This window comes from Aegilops tauschii, chromosome 5 (genome assembly GCF_002575655.3).
Source record: "Aegilops tauschii subsp. strangulata cultivar AL8/78 chromosome 5, Aet v6.0, whole genome shotgun sequence".
Classification (NCBI taxonomy): domain Eukaryota; kingdom Viridiplantae; phylum Streptophyta; class Magnoliopsida; order Poales; family Poaceae; genus Aegilops; species Aegilops tauschii.
In genome coordinates this window covers 516,036,316-516,053,160 of record NC_053039.3, presented here as the reverse complement: position 1 = coordinate 516,053,160, position 16,845 = coordinate 516,036,316, and the positions used below count along the sequence as shown (strand labels likewise).

Sequence of the window (16,845 nt, the reverse complement as noted above, 5' to 3'; positions counted from 1 at the left end):
GATAACCACTAGGTTAGAATGTGATGTATCATTGAAGTACATAAGCTAAAACCTGCCTCATTATTAGGAGGATACTAAGTACAGCTAAAGCTGGAAAAATCTCACTACAGGTCAAGAACCAACACTTAATCAACTGATTTCAGCAAAAAAAGTTTTCATGCTATGTACAGGCAAAAATAATTAACAACTAATCAATCAAAATCAAGCTCTTCCCCACCTACAAAAAAAAGCGCTTATACGGAAAACATTAGGAAATAAGTTCAAAAGTCCTGCATTTGATTCCCAGGTCATGGTGGGACAACATAGGAACTTGACAATTCATCTCTAATAACCACCTCATAAACAACAAAAGTAAAAAAAATGATAGCACATTGTCGGTAGCACCGCTAAACATTTGCTTCTGCCACACCATTAAAAAGGTTCTGAACATGAGGTAATAAAATAAAATATGCTGGCACAAAAATCTCCATCAGCCCCCATCCTTATGCTTCTGCGGGCCTCAAAGCGTTGACGACGCATACTAGGCTGATATGTTCTTCATTGATCTCCCTGAAGTTGAACACAACAGCATCATTCACCTAGAGGTGGTTCTGGGCTACAAAAACACCCCAGACTTGGTTGAAAACGATGCGTCCGTCACGGTCCGTGTGGTACGCAACCTGCATAACATCTCCCACACCCATGCAAAGGCCAAGAACACCTTCTGTGTCCAAGTTCAGTGGTTGAGCTAGCTTCTTGGGGATTTTCTAAGTGATGTCCACATAAAAAAACAAAGGAAAAAGGGGAGGGGAAATGTTAGAAAAAGGAATATATAAACAAAAGAATAAGTTAAAATTGCAAAAACAAAAAGCATATAAACAAAAAAAAAGTCAGTATATAAAAAGAATGAAAAGAGATATACCATCAGCTTGCCTGCAATGTTCGTGGTCGGACGATGCACAAAGGGTGGGCCAATGTATAAATGTTGGATAGTGAGAATGAGCTCCATCATTGCGAATTCGCCATCCTCAAAGACAAAACTCCTGGTGTTCACAAATGCTAGTGCATCTTCAAGCCCGTGATCATCATTGACAACCTCTTCCTCTTCATCAACTGTAACAACTTCTTCAGCAGCTCCTCCCTCTTCTTCAGCCTCAACTCCAGCCACATATACCTTTGCTGTTCGCCAGTCATGTCAAAAACAACTACATTGCCCTGCCCCACGTCGAAGTCGCGCTTGAACTTGGTCCAATCATCACCTCCAATCAGTGTGGCTTCGTGTCCCCTGTACACATCAAAAACATACCTACGGTCGTCCGCCTTATAGTTCAATCCAGACATCTGGTTAAACATATTCCTTTCAGTGCATGGGATGTTCTGTTCACGAATAAACAAAAAATGAAAACTGTATCAAGAAAATAAAAAATCCTTTTCATGTTACTAAAAAATAAGGCACAAAAAAATCAAATTGAGAAAAGAAAAGAAAAAGAGAATACCGCTAAAGCTTCGTAGTCATCACGGATGACAATGCGAAAAGTCTGCTCATTGTCACTCTCACAATGCGAATGGCAGATTGTGCACACCATCCTACACATCAAATAAAAAAAAAGGAACACAAGCTGGCACAAAGCAGGAGAATCATCAGACGGATATGTTTTCGGAGTAAGCAAACTGAAGCAGCACAACAAAAAGACAAAAACATCAGGGGGATATGTCGTCAGAGCAAAAAGTAGTTTCATCAAACAATGATAAGCATATTCCGGCAAGCAAGCTACAGAAAAAACACAACACCTGCAGAGATGAGTACTCTGAAATATGTAACAGCAAGTTTCATGCCATTTGGTAACATTAAAATAATGACTCCATTTGCATAGATTGTACACAAAAACCCAGTTAATTTCAGTTACTGCTTGAGTGATTTGACACTACTGATAATTCAGTTATTGTCTGCTGAAAAAACTTCTTCAGTATTAATGCAGGCATGATTCAAACAAAACAAATGGGTACATATATGTACATAGCATCAACCCCAACATTAAAAAAAACAGGGATGGATCATATATCTCTCCCTCAAAAACATGACAAAGTAGAATAAATTTGCTTACTCATAGAACCATTCAGTGACTAACACACTAATTTAAATACCGCTGGTGCACACTACTTTAACCTATACACATAAACCAGGGGAAAAACGACCACATACTTGAATGCTCCTCTCCTCCCCTCCCCTGCTCGCTCCCAGACAATCGCCGCCACCTGACATGAAAAACAAACAGAAGTCACGAAAACGAAAAATGGTATATTATACTGAAAAAAAGAAAGAAACAAATGAAAATCTTGACTAATATAAATCGAAACTAGCTCTGACAAAACATACATACTAAAACTGATATGAACGTATAAAATCTGAATCACAACAGTGAATCTTTCTGAACATTCATAATTCTGAATATGTATATACTCTGAATTTAGCAGAGCATATAAAATCAGACCCAGTAAACAAAAACTACACACCACATGGCAATGTAAAAAAATGGAACTGTCGAAAAAGAGGACGACATGCTCATCAAACTGTCGAAACTATATATGATGCGCTGTGCAAAAGCATCAAGCATCAACTTTAAGTAATACAAATCACTGGACAGAGGAGCAAACCTAATGAAACATATCACTACTGTACAACAAAATTTAACATGAGAAATCAACTTTGTACAGAATGATGACTATACCGGAAGATAAAAAACTGTCTATAGTTCAATATTCTCTGCACAAATAACCATGTAACACTAAAAATCACCTAAAAACTACAAAAACATGTATAACCCAGGCCCTAACCACAGGAACCCATTTCGAATCACCCCCCTCCCCACCTCTAGATATATTCTGATGAACGAACCCCCCAACCCACTCTAGATAGTTTCAAAGATCTGATGAACCCTAACCCACATTTCAGGAGATTGGAGGGGACAAAAGAACCCTAGATCGATGGACAAACAAACAAGAAACAAAAGAAGATGGACCGTGCAAACGAACCCTACCCACATTTGGGGACATTGAGGAGCAAACCCTAGATGTATGCTGCCAAATCAGTGAGCAAAGAAACAAAAAAACAGCATGGACACTATCAAAGAAACAGAGGACAAGGAAAGAAGAGCAGGCAACTCACTAACGATGCGTCTCCCTCTCCAGAGATCGCCTGCGCCTCGAGCACCAACTGTCGGAGAGAAATGGGGAACGGCAGAAGAGGAATGGGAAACGGCCGAAGTCAATGCCGGAGAGAATGAGATAACGTGGGGGGAAATGAACGCCAGCCCAAAGACACAGCTGAGACAAACAGCCCGCCAGCCCAACAAGCAACGCGGCCCGCAAACAGGCAAAACAACACAACCCAATGGGCCGCGCACACAGATGAACGAGCGGCGACGCGAGCGAAAACGAACGACCAGAACAGAAAAACAACTCGCGCGAATCTTAAAGATAGCACAAGATCCAATGGCTATGGACTTAGATGCGAGATAGCTATTTCACATCCTTTCAAGTCTCAGAAAACAAAGAAATCGAGGAGGTTACATTTCTCTTACTATCCTCAAGTTCATACCTGGGTAGTTGTATGGCTCACTGTGCCTCGTTCTGATCTTCGAGCGGGTTACATTTCTGATTTCTCATCTCGTTTTCCAACCGCGCAACACCCTACATACATTTGAGTTGAAAACCTGTCAGTCAGCGAGTGTAATTGACTTGTACGCAGAATATTTCCATTCATGACCCCATTGACATGCGCTTAACCACCTCCTTCTAATGGCGGGTTTAGTGTTCGCCGATGACTAAAAATCAATAATGGTGATGATTTTCATACCTCAACTACAAAACCCTCATGTTGGAGGTCCAGTCCTCACGCCACACACCAGCGTGTGCAACGGCGGATGACTGGTGGGTGCAGGTCAATGGCTTCAGTGGTGATACAATCTTCATCGTTGATGCCTAGTCCGGAGCTTTCCCCGCTTTTGCCGCTAATAGTATACATGAGAATCAGGTTTGGTTAGTCGATGACAAGTTGTTGTTGCCTGAACACATGCAGCCGAGCCTACACCTTGATAGGTGGTCACCCTTGTCGTAGTTCCACATTCCCATGGTTGAACTCTACCACATGTCGGGTCACGCCAACTTCTGCGAGCAAGACGAGTCGTCAATCCAAGCAGGATGGTGGCGGTGCGCGAGAATTCCGATGATCGATCCAGTGCTTCCAAGGACCATGGCTTGAATTCTTTGGTTTCATTTCTTTCATCTTCCTCACCTCCATTATAGTTTTGCTGATTTTTTCCTAAGCAATTTCCTCAAGTTTCTAGAAAGAAATGCACGAGAAAGAGATGCAAAGGTGCGATGCACGTGCAATTATCTAGTTGTAGTAAAATAATTTCAAGAAATTTCAAGTTCAGTCTACTCCCTTCGTCCCTAAATAGGCGATGTATAAATTTCTATTTAGAAGCCAACTATTTCTAAGTTTGACCAAATATATAGAAGGAACTATGAACAAATATAATATTGAATAAATATATCAGGAAAATATATCTGAATATATTATTGATTTGGTATTGAATAAATATATTATGAAAACATACATATACATCATCTCTTTGGGGATGGAGGTAGTAGTAAAAAAGGCAACTTGTATTTATATCAGAAAATTCCAAGATGATGAAAAAAAAAGCATGGTGCAGTATTAGCCATACTAAGATTGCATATACATTTTTTTGCTCTATAAAAATATTGCATATTCGATTATCTCTAACAAAAAGATTGCATATATGTTTGTTAGAATCAGTTTAGATATTATGAAAATATACTCATTCGACTTAGGCGGACAAAAAGAGCACAAACGTGATTTGTGGAAAGCGAAGATAAATTTCGTGTGATATCAAGTCTCTACATGCTACATGCGCACACTCAATATTTCACTATTTCCCTTGATTTGCGTTCAAGCCTTAGTCGACAACCAGATCAGATCACATCTGCTCTATCTCCTTACACACAACTCACCGTCCTTCTGCTCGCTAGTGCTGCTTTCGGTGATCCCATCCCATTCACTATTGCACGGCTGTAAGAGAGAGCAGGCCTGTGGATGCAACAACGTCCCTATACAGTAACTTGTTTGTATGCCAGAGGATCTCGTTCCTGTGGTACGTCATGTGGGAGGGATGTAGCGTTTTGGTGCCTAGGCTACATGGAGTCCTTTTTTTGAAACATTCAAAAATCATGTTTCAAAGTTTAAAAAATTCTGAAAACAACTCCACATTGACATATGAATGTGTACTACAATGTATAAAGTTTCATCAAAAATACATTGATTCATGATCTACAAAAAATGAGAAGATAGTTGGTTTTATGTGTTCACTGTTTCCAATGTCAGCGATTTGTCCTTTTTGTATAGCCCTCATGTCAATGTATTTGGTCATCAATTTTTGCAACCATGCAGTACACATCCATATGATATTGTCGAATTTTTTTTCAAAAAATTTGAAGCACTAAAGCACTAGTTTTGGATGTTACAAAAAAGAACAAGCTCCATGTAGCTTGAGCCCCAAAACGATTTTTTGGTGTGTTAAAACTGTTTTGTCGTATTCTTTTTATCAATGCAATGAAATCGGGGGTGCACCCCTCAATGCAAAAAAAAAACTTGAAATACAGGAGGTATAAAAAAATCTATATATAAAATTTAACTAGTTTGGCTCAAACATGACAGACGGGAAAAATGGAGAAATGCATCATCCTTTATTAGCAAATATCTCTATTATATGGGTATTATGTGTTAGCATGCTTAAATATCTGAATAAGATTTAATACTGTCAATGTCATGTTCGAATCTATTTATAGATTAAATTAATCAAAAAAATGCTAATCTATCCAACACCATCTTTGGGTCTTTGTCTGTTGTTGGGTGGTGTCGGGCGAGCAATGCCAGCTACACGCCCCCGCTGAGGATGATCTCCGTGGCATCGAGCACCACCCTGACCGCCTGCTCCTGTTGCGGATTCCTCCTCGCTGACGATACCTCGGCCTCGCTGGCAGAGCTCCTCGCGTTCCCGCTCTTGCCACTATTGCTTGTGGCGGTGGTCCGCGGCGGGGGCCTGTAGTAGAGACACGACGTGTGGGGGCAGTGCGCGTAGAAGCGCGCCATGATCCGGGCCGCCGTGTCAAGCATATCCGTGTGCACCCGTACTTCCCCATCGGCATCTCCTTCGGGCCCGGGAGGTGGGAAGAACCCGACAAGATCTTCTTCTTCTTCCAAGCTCCGACGATCGATGGCTCTTGACTGATGTGTTGTTGAACAAGATCCTTCTGTTCTTCCAAGAACCGCATATGACAGGGAAGATGGAGCTCTCGACTGACTTGTTGGCGAACAGGATCTTCCAAGAACCGCTGCTTCTCGATATCAATGGCCGAGACTGATGGGACGGCCAAGGCGACGGGCTTGGCTGTGGTATTTTTTTGAAAGAAAGGGATCTTTCCCCCGATTTCATTAACGAAACCATGCAGTATTTTGATACAGCCAAAACACACCACACAACCCCCTCACGACCCGCTAATCATGCACACTACGAGAGCGCATACCACCTCCATCTGGCCCTATGCACCATTCAACACAGTGCATAGGCGAAGAGAAAGAAAACCTACCCCCTTTTTCCATGTCTATCTTATTACATAAAAGAATCCAGGTTACAACACAAAGACGAGCTGTCATGAGAGCAATCAAGCCCATCACATTCTCCATTCTAGGATTACAAACTTCCAAAATCTCATCCTCAGCAGTTCTCCAGCCTTGGCACCCAGGTCGCCCACCCTCGTCTTGATTGAAATACTTCACTGGCGACTCGATCCAGCAGCTTTACGCCCCGTTGCAACTCCACTTTTGCGTCCTCCCTCACCTGCAAAAAACTCCAATGATTAATCCAGTGCGACATTCTGAACATCAAAACACTCGGATCAGCAGGCCACACGTGTTGGAAACATGCTAAGTTTCTAGCTCTCCAAATACTCCATATCAGAGCTGCCACCCCAACAATTTTTTTTCTTATTCTCTGTCCCAAAACCCTCTAGCCAACTATGTATACATGTGTCCATATCACTGAAATCACATCGGAGCCCAGTGCAATAACTGACCACATTCCACATATATCTGGCAAGCGGGCATCGAAAGAATAGATGATTGATTGATTCTTTTTCATTGCAAAAAGACATTTCTCTTCACATTTTCCTCCTCTATGTAACAAAACATCTCTAGTTAGTATACTTTCTTTCAAGACCAACCAGATAAATGTTTTGATTTTCGGAGGGATTTTAACTTTCCATAGGAATCTGTTGGGCTATTTTTCCCCTACTTGTACAACAGAGTAGAAGGATTTCACACTAAATATCCCAGATTTATCAGGTATCCAGTGTAACTTATCCTTCTCCTCGTTTAACTTGACTAGCCTACACATTTCTACCAGATCTTGCCATTGGGTTGCTATTTCCCCCATCAGCACCCTTCTGAATTGAAGAGTAGCCAAGTTGGAAGAAATAACTTCATATACAGTAATGTGTTGATTGAGAGAGACATTATATAGACTAGGGAAAGTATCAGATAAATTATGTTTCCCAATCCATATGTCTTCACAAAATCTAGTTTTCCTCCCATCCCCTACTTTAAATCTGCAACAATTTAGGAACAAGGTTTTGCATTTCAGCAGCCCCTTCCAAAAATGTGAATCACCTTGCTTTTTACCAACCTGTCCAAAGGTGGAATTCCCTATGTACTTATTCCATAGCAATTTTTGCCATAAGATTTCCTCATTAAAAAGTTTCCACAACCATTTAGACAACAACGCGATATTCATGATATCCAAATCTAAAATCCCTAAACCTCCTAGTTCTTTTGGTCTGCACACCCTTTCCCAAGCAACTAAATGATATTTATGTTTGTTTTCCTCTCCATTCTAAAAGAAATTAGCTTTGGGTCTGTCCAATCTTTTTTTTGCTCCTTTTGGTAACCAATAAAAGGAGAGCATAAAGAGGACTAGACTAGTCAGGGAGGAATTAATCAGGGTCGTTCTCCCAGCCATATTAAGAAACCTCCCCAACCAGCCCCATTCGTTTCTTTGTTTTATTAACAGAGGGGTTCCAATCACTATTTCTCAGTCTATGTTCATCCACTGGAATTACAAGATATTTAAACGGAAGGCTCCCTCTTTTACAAATGAGAATCTCTTCAAAAAGTTTAATTCTATCTTCCGCTAAACCTACACATATCACTTAACTCTTGTGAAAATTGATTTCAGACCCGACATAATTTCAAATAAACTTAGGATTCTTTTGACATTCCTATCATGTTCCATCTTGAAAGAGAAGAATGGTGTCATCTGCGTATTGCAAAATGCACACATCATTATCTTTATGATTTTTGGCAAGGCCGCAGACCAGACCCCCTTCAAATGCTCTATCAAACATGATAGCTAGATTATCCACCACAAGATCAAAAAGCAAAGGTGACATCGAGTCACCCTGCCTCAACCCCTGGTGTGTTTTGAAATAAGACCCAATTTCTCCATTCACTTTAACAACTACCTTTCCACCCATCACTGTCTTCATCACCCAGCTAATCCATTTATTAGGGATTTTTTCCATTTTAAGAGTTTGAAAAAGAAAAGGCCACTTGACCTTGTCAAAGGCTTTCTCAAAATCAATCTTAAAAAGCACTCCTGATTTTTTTTGTTTTATGCATAGTATTCAAAGTTTCATGCAACACCAAAACCCCTTCTAAAATATATCTTCCTTTTATGAAAGCGGTTTGAGAGGCTCTTATTACTCCAGAAATTATTACAATCAATCTATTCACCAGGATTTTGGTGATTATCTTAAAGATAACATTCAGGAGACATATTGGTCTATATTTTTGTATCCTATCAGCATCGCTCTCTTTAGGTAAAAGAAAAATTACTCCATAATTCAGCATGTCCAGGTCTAAATTATGTTCATAAAATTCCTCAAGCAATGCAAACAAGTTCTTTTTAACCAGATCCCAAAAATGTTGATAAAACTCAATATTAAACCCATCTGAATGAGCAGCCTTATTTTTTTCCATCTCAAAAATAGTTTTTTTCAGTTCTTCCATTGTAAATTTCCTTACAAGGAATTCCTGTTCTTTGGCAGTGAGTGTTTCCACACCACTGGGGTCCATGTTTAAAGTTTTAATCTCAGGTTCATTGAAGAGTTCTTTGTAAAAGTTAGTGATATATTTCTTCAAATTCTCACGTCCCTTAATCACCCCTTCATCTTGCACAAGTTTAATAATTCTATTTTTCCTAAGTCTGCCATTTGCCTTAGCATGGTAGTACTTAGTATTTGCATCTCCCTCAAACAACTCTGTGTCATGGGATCTCTGAAGCCATTTGATTTCTTCTTCTTTAAGAATTTCCTTCAGAACCCCTTGGCATTTTCTTTTTTATCTTTACAAATATTTCCTTCTTCCTCCTTTTTGTCTAATCTATTCAACTCCTCCATTATTTATTTTTTCTTTCGCCTAAGGATAGCTTCAATATTAAAATTTCATCCCTTTAGCACTTTCCTAAGCTCTTTCAACTTATTATGAACCCTGTCCAAAGTGGAGCTCCCAGGGAAAAAAATTCCCATACATTCCTAACTATCTCATCTAAATCTGGCCTTTGAAATCAACTGTTCTCAAACCTGAAAACAAAGGATTTCAGAGGTGCATTTCCAGTTTTGATGGGCAGTGGAGTATGATCCGAGAGCTCTCTGGGTAAATCTTCAATGTATACCAAAGGATATTTTTCCTCCCATGTGGGAGAAATTAACACTCTGTCCAATAAGGTATAAGTGGGGTCTTCATGATTATTGGACCAGGTATATTTCCTCCCCACTAATGGTAGTTCCATCATTTCCCCATAAGTAATCACCGAATTAAAAAGCATGCTCCATTTGTTATAACCACCAGGTTTGTTTTTGTCACTGTCTTTCCTAGTCATATTGAAATCTCCCCCCACCAGCATAGGATTTTTTGATTTTTTGAAAATGTGAGTGAACCAGCTCCACTAGGAATTTTGTTTTGCCTTTTGGTTGAGCGTCACCATACACTACAACCAGATCCCAGCAAAACCCATCCCTAATGTTTCTTACTTTTATCTTAACAAAATATTCTCCCTGCTCCACTTTTTCTTTGATAAGAGTGGCAGTATTAATACCTACTAAAATCCCTCCAGATCTTCCTCTAGATGATAGAGATTCCCAGTCAAAATCTTCTGAAGCACTTAGGCCTGAGTTCCGGAGTCGGAGGCTGGCGAGCCTGCGTGGACGCCACGAAACATGTGTGTTTCCCTTGGATCGTTCGATTTCGAGCGGCGGGATGAAAGTGAAACACGTGGCCCATTTGAGCAACCCTAACAACAACTAAACTACCACTGGCGTTTTATTGCACACAATATTGCAGGGAAGAGAATTTCATAAATATAAGGCCTGAGTACCACGATTAGGGCATCTCGAATAGCCGGCGCCAAAAACAAACATAGTACTCCCTCCGTTTCTTATTAGTCTGCATATAAAATTTGGTCAAAGTCAAACTTTATCAAGTTTGACTAAGTTTATAGAAAAAAATATAAACATTCACAATATAAAATCAATATTATTAGATGCATCATGAAATTAGTTTCCATATCATACAGGTTTAGCATTGTAGATGTTGATGTTTTTTTCTATAAAGCTAATCAAACTTTACAAAATTTGATTTTAACCAAATTTTATATGCAGACTAAAAAGAAACGAAGAGAGTATCTCTGACGGAAGGTGTAGGCGGAAGGTGTAGGGTGGAAAAAGCTAGGAGCGGTGAGAAGTGCGGCCCTATGCACCAAAACGGGAGTGTCGGAGCAGCCGTGGTCAGCCCCAACTCAGGCGGAACAAGAATTAGGTTGGGATACCGACCCTGAGCGAAGATCGTGGTGGATGGAGTCCTGTGAGTTGTTCATCTTTTAATCCAATCGAGCAGTACATAAATAACTGTTACAGTAGATGTAGAGGATACGGACAGAAGATAGGAGATTGGTACACGATACGGACAGCGGTAACCTGCATGCAGTTTAAATACTGGAGTATATGAGAAAGGACTCCCACGATTGAAAGGCCTTCAAGAGAACCTCTATCTCTCTGTTTTGCAGAAAGAAGAACGAAAATATTAACGCCCACACGTGTGAGCGTTTGCATCTCGCCCACATGTATGGATCCGTGTCCGTTTGTGAGCGCACGAATTTTGGCATGTTTCTAATGCCACATAGGATTGGGCTGGTGTGTGGGCATTCACCCGGTCGCCCACACGGTCGTTTCACCACACGAGAGGGGCTGGTGTGTGGGCGTTCAGCAATTCGCCCACACGCCACTTTCTACTCACGCACAAGGGCTGGTGTGTGGGCATTTGCCATCTCGCCCACACGCCCGTCTCATCCCCCACACCCAAGTTGCCACTTGTCATGTCTTTTGCAGTGTACATGGCAACTGCCCTATTGTGCTTTATAAGCAGGTGGCAACTCTCTCTTTTTTTTTACCCGAACATGTCAGTTGTCATGTATTTTTGCAGGGTACACGGCAACTGCCCTAATGTGCTTGTAAGCAGATGGCAACTCTCTCTTTTTTGCCCGAACATGTTGTTTTGCCATATCCTTTTGTAGTAGCTACACGGCAACTGCCTAGTGTTAGTAGGTGGCAACTCATACATGGCAACTGCCTAGTGTTAGTAGGTGGCAAACCCCTAAAGTTTTCAACTCATGGCAACTATAGTAAACCAGACCATACATGGCAACAGCCGCAGTTGCCCAAAATGGCATCTGAAACTTTTGACATGAGATGGCAACTGCAGTTGAGCAACCATGGCAACTGTAGTTGTCTGACATGGCAACCGTAGTTCAGCGACATGGCAACTGCAGTTAAACGAACATGGACGAGGGTCTGGATCATGGCAACTGCGGGCGTGCAGGACCACGAGATACGAGGCCTGACGTACGGGGCGTGTGGGCGTTATCTATTTCGCCCACACGCACACGTATGAGAGGGAGCGGGAGGGGAAAAAAGAGGTGTGTGGGCATTACTTATTTTGCCCACACGTAGGTGTGTGGGCTGTTCCTCGTATACACCACACAAAATATGTGGGCAGACCCCTAACGCCCACACGTGTGACACTTATCGGCGTCCAAGAAGAAAGATCCGATCGTCTTCGCCGTTTCTCCTCTGGGTTCAACAGGCTCGGAAGTACTAGGATGGAAGGAGGAGACGTTGCCCGGCGGCCTTACCACGACAAGAAAACGTCGTGGCCGGAGCTTGTGGGCTATCTTTGCAGAAAGACGACAGATGTGATCGTTTCTTCTCTGGGTTGGAGGCTCGGAAGTAGTAGGATGGAAGGAGAGGAGGAGGTTGCCCAGCCGCCTGACCATGGCGAGAAGTCGTCGTGGCCGGAACTGGTGGGCAGCTGGTACATGGACGCAGCATTCACGATCGCGCACGAAAGGCCAGGAGTCTCCGTCCACTTCTACGATTTCGACTGGACCGGACCGCCGCCGGCAGGGTTCGACCCCAAGCGCGTGGCCCTCTTCTCCGACGCCCATAACCTCGTCTCCGCAGTTCCCAAGATCGGCTAGATTTTTACCCTTTTTTTTAGATCCCAGGGCTAGATTGACATGGCTTTGTTTGTTGCGATGTCGTGGCAGATAAGTTGTACCGAGTACAGTATATGTGTTTGATAGCAACGTTTTTCGTGCTTGTTCTTTGCAAAAAATTAAGCATTGTATATCTTTTGGTGGGCGAAAGCATTTTTATAAGGACCATGATACCTGGCGAACCTTATACTTTTAGCAATAAAATAGAATGACCATCTGATTGATATCGTCTTGTGCACTCCTACATCTGTTTTCATAGTGTTAGATACATTCATATATAGACAAATTTGAAATGAGTAATTTAAGACGGAGGTAATCAGACACTTCTGTTGCTTAGTAGGAGTTTGTCATGATTAGCTGCCTCTCATCATACCATACGTCTTGCGGGCTGGAACGTTGTGGTCGATGGAATAAGAAACACCTAACTTTGTACCAAGTAAAAGCAGTTGTGGGTGATGTTTGTTGCATCTAAAATGTCAAACAGTCCCTTCACAGTATATAGGATAAAAAGGGTGCCATTTATGTTAGAAATTTCTCTTTTTTGTATTTCTCAAAATACAAAGTATTTCTTTTCCAGATTTTTACCAGGCCTTAGGAATATGTGTATGTACACACGTATTTGCTTTAAGATTTTTTTGAGTACCAAAAGTGTGTTTTTCAAAATTTTCAAATACCAAGAGCAGTGGAGCTCGGTAGCTGCAAGCACTTTTCAGCCATTGCCCCCCTACTCTAGAAAAATTCTCAAGTGTAGGCATAAGTTGGCATCAGCTACATTGATGAGAGCCCTAAGTTATTTGTATCTTTGATTCGGTAGGTTCTCACAGGTTACACCACAGGTACGTGCAGGCAGGACGTAGCACTGCCCTAGGGAGCGCCCCACGATGTCTAAGACGGTCAAGGAGCACGAAGCTGCAACAACGAGTAGCTGCACCATCACTTGCGACACAAATTTTCAGTCAATTTACACGCCACTGAATGCTAAAGTAGTTTCAGAACTTACCAGGTCCAACACGGCGAGTGCGGCGCACACCCGACCAGCTGGTGAAGCGAGAGAGGTGTAGATGAGCACCCCGTCGTGGACTCCACGAAGAGCGCTCACCGCTACCTACACGGGCAGAAGGAACCGAAGGAAGCTACAAAAAAAATATTTGAGTTCATACTAAAATTCTGGGTAGTGGTGAAGTGGGGATTAGCAGGGACTGGACAAAGTACTGCAAGCAGATGAGAGCCCTAGCTAGTCTCTGGAGTTGGACTAGACCTACGGGCGGTGGTGGAGCTTCATGGGGGCCAAAGGGGGTCATTGCCTCCCTACTCCAGAAAAATTCTCAAGTGTATCCTTAACTATTAGGCTTGAATATCAGAACTTTCTCAGAGTTCATGCATAACTTATCTTCTTCGACCCCTCAACTCTGATTAGCCCCTCAACAATCTTCATCAAGCTTCGCCACTGCTACTATTGACTAACTCTACCTATGGCTTAAGTAGTCTTCTGAATTAAAAGGGTTAGCAGTTGTCAGCCTATGAACTTTTCTGTTAGCTGGTTATATAGCCACACATGTTGCAGAATAGTATAATTCGTTATTTATTACTACTCCCGATCCATATTTTGTCTTAGATTTGTCTAGATACGAATGTATCTAACACGGAGGGAGTACTAGAGATGTTCATTTTTAATGAGTTTTTGACCCTTGGTTAATTCTGGCTTAGCCTATGTACGGTAACTTTTAAACTTGTGTACACCCAAATGAATTTAGATTTGGAGGCACTACACCAGAAAAAAAAGGAGGCGTACTGTTGGTACAATTTATGTGTTACCATAAAGAACTTGATGTTGTTAATGTGTGACTATCTTATTACACTCCAAAAAAGGCACCTGTTGTGTATTCCTTTGCACTAATTAGCAGCACATTATGTCGACCATTAGGTTCATTCTGTACTAACATTGTTTGAGTCACGCTCCTTCCAGATTTTCCTACCTATCAGTTGTTACCTAACAGAGCACATTAAACGATTCCGTGAAAACCAGATCTCATTAAACGAAACAAAACCTGATCTCCACCGAAGGCAACAGACTTCAACATTATGTTTCAAACAGCAAAACCTGATCTCCACAAAGCACATTAACTATCAGTAACCATTTACCAAGTGATCAGAATAAAGCAGAATGGCGCATTAAACGAAACAAAACCTGATCTCCACTAAAGGCAACGAACTTCCGTATGATGTTCCAAACAGCAAAAACCTAATCCCCACAAAGCACATTAATTGTGAGTAACCATTTCCCAAGTGATTAGAACAAAGCAGAATGGCGAATTAAATGAAACAACACCTGATTTCCACTGAAGGCAAAGAACCTCAATATGATGTTTCAAACAACCAAAACTGATCCCCATAGAGCACATTAATTGTCAGTAACCATTTCCCAAGTGATTAGAACCAAGCAGAATGGTGAATTAAACGAACCAAAACCTGATCCCACTGAAGGCAACTAACTTCCATATGATGTTCCAAACAGCAAAACTTGATCCCCACAGAGCACAGTAATTGTCAGCGACCATTTCCCAAGTGATTAGAACAAAGCAGAATGGTGAATTAAACGAACCAAAACCTGATCCCCACCGAAGGCAACTAACTTCCATATGATGTTCCAAACAGCAAAACTTGATCCCCACAGAGCACATTAATTGTCAGTGACCATTTTCCAAGTGATTAGAACAAAGCAGTATGGTGAATTAAACGAACCAAAACCTGATCCCCACTGGAGGCAACTAACTTCCATATGATGTTCCAAACAGCAAAACCTGATCCCCACAGAGCACATTAATTGTCAGTGACCATTTCCCAAGTGATTAGAACAAAGTAGAATGGTGAATTATACGAACCAAAACCTGATCCCCACTGAAGGCAACTAACTTCCATATGATGTTCCAAATAGCAAAGCCTGATCCCCATAAAGCACATTGACTGTCAGTAACCATTTACCAAGTGATCAGAACAAAGCAGAATGGTGGACAGGTGGCAGACATTACAACTACGTTCACAAGCCATGGTGAATGGGAACCATTCGTGCTGAATCATATCAACCTCTCCTCCAGTCCTCCTAAGGACTTTCCGCGGGCTGCGGAAACTAATGCTGAATTATTCACACTTGTTGATCCGCAATATGAAAAAATGCACGTGGGTCTGCAAATCAGGCCAATTCAGAAGAATGTTCTGCAGTTAGGTAATCTTCAAGCGCCCTGCAGCGTGTCGATGCCATCGTCATCAACATCCTCACCAACATCCACCAGACTTGAGTTAAACTCCTTGACAGCCTGAGCAATGAAGAAATAAGAAAGTACATCAGATAAGAAATAAGCATCAGCATAATTTTTAAAAGACCAGAATATAGCAATAACAATAATCCCTTCGCTTTCATATATTGACACTCTTGACCAAAATATTTTCTCCAAATACTTGGAAGACTGCGACTAGCAATGCAAGCATTCCGACTTATTTTTTCGATCTAAAATCTGTTATGAATACTGTGTACTCGTTGGATATTTTCTATCAAATGAATTTGTTGGAATGGAACTGTTGGACCTTGGGAGGACAGACTCAATTGTTTCAATGATTAAACTAGTGGTGAACTTGGATTGCTCGAATTCACTTCCAAGTGAGTAAAACACTAATGCTTGACTTTGATCTGGGAGTTGTCCCGTGATAGACATAAACTCAGCTGAAGCTTTGATGTGCTATGTCTTTACTTTAGTTGGCAGAAGACCTTGACCTTGGTGCTTGCCCAGTTTGGTTGGTCAATGATGTTAATCTCTACGCCTAAAAGGTAAATAAATGGCTTGACAAATATTTGCAGGTGTAATCTAATTCTTCTCAATGTGGCAGGGCCAGGCCTTGATGAAGAACTAGCACCTTCAGCAATAGGAACCTCGAGTATTTCCATGTTCCAAGTGTATATCTAGTAGTACTGTATTATATATTGAGTTCCACTTTTAGCAAGTTTTCTGGGCACTATGATCATTGTTTACCTATCAACTCTCTTTACTGAACTAAACCTCCAATAATCAGTAAAGAATGGCAACCTAAATGATCTTTTCACTTCTTTATTCCTAGTGAATGTGCTCGTTTGTGAATGTGTGATGGAGGCCATGTGTTGATTGGTGGGAGCAGCGGTATAGTT

The 16,845-nt window shown here is 41.4% G+C and overlaps 1 protein-coding gene across 1 annotated transcript; it reads right to left on the bottom strand.

The window, feature by feature from the left end:
• Positions 1-255: 255 nt before the first annotated feature.
• LOC109781301 (uncharacterized) lies at positions 256-3,265 on the bottom strand. The gene is made up of 5 exons (XM_073498332.1): positions 3,146-3,265; positions 2,183-2,235; positions 1,476-1,598; positions 902-1,356; positions 256-746 (listed from the first exon to the last, which is right to left on the bottom strand). The coding sequence occupies exons 3-4, from the start codon at positions 1,572-1,574 to the stop codon at positions 1,039-1,041; spliced, it is 417 nt and encodes a 138-aa protein (XP_073354433.1). The 5' UTR covers positions 1,575-1,598; positions 2,183-2,235; positions 3,146-3,265; the 3' UTR covers positions 256-746; positions 902-1,038.
• Positions 3,266-16,845: the final 13,580 nt, after the last annotated feature.

What these genes read in the sequence shown, in the direction of transcription:
- LOC109781301 (XM_073498332.1), bottom strand. Translation starts at nt 1,574, where the DNA reads ATGTGTAGGATGGTGTGCACAATCTGCCATTCGCATTGTGAGAGTGAC. An exon ending in ATGACTACGAAGCTTTAGCG is followed by an intron (nt 1,357 to 1,475) that starts GTATTCTCTTTT and finishes ATTCGTGAACAG; the next exon opens with AACATCCCATGCACTGAAAG.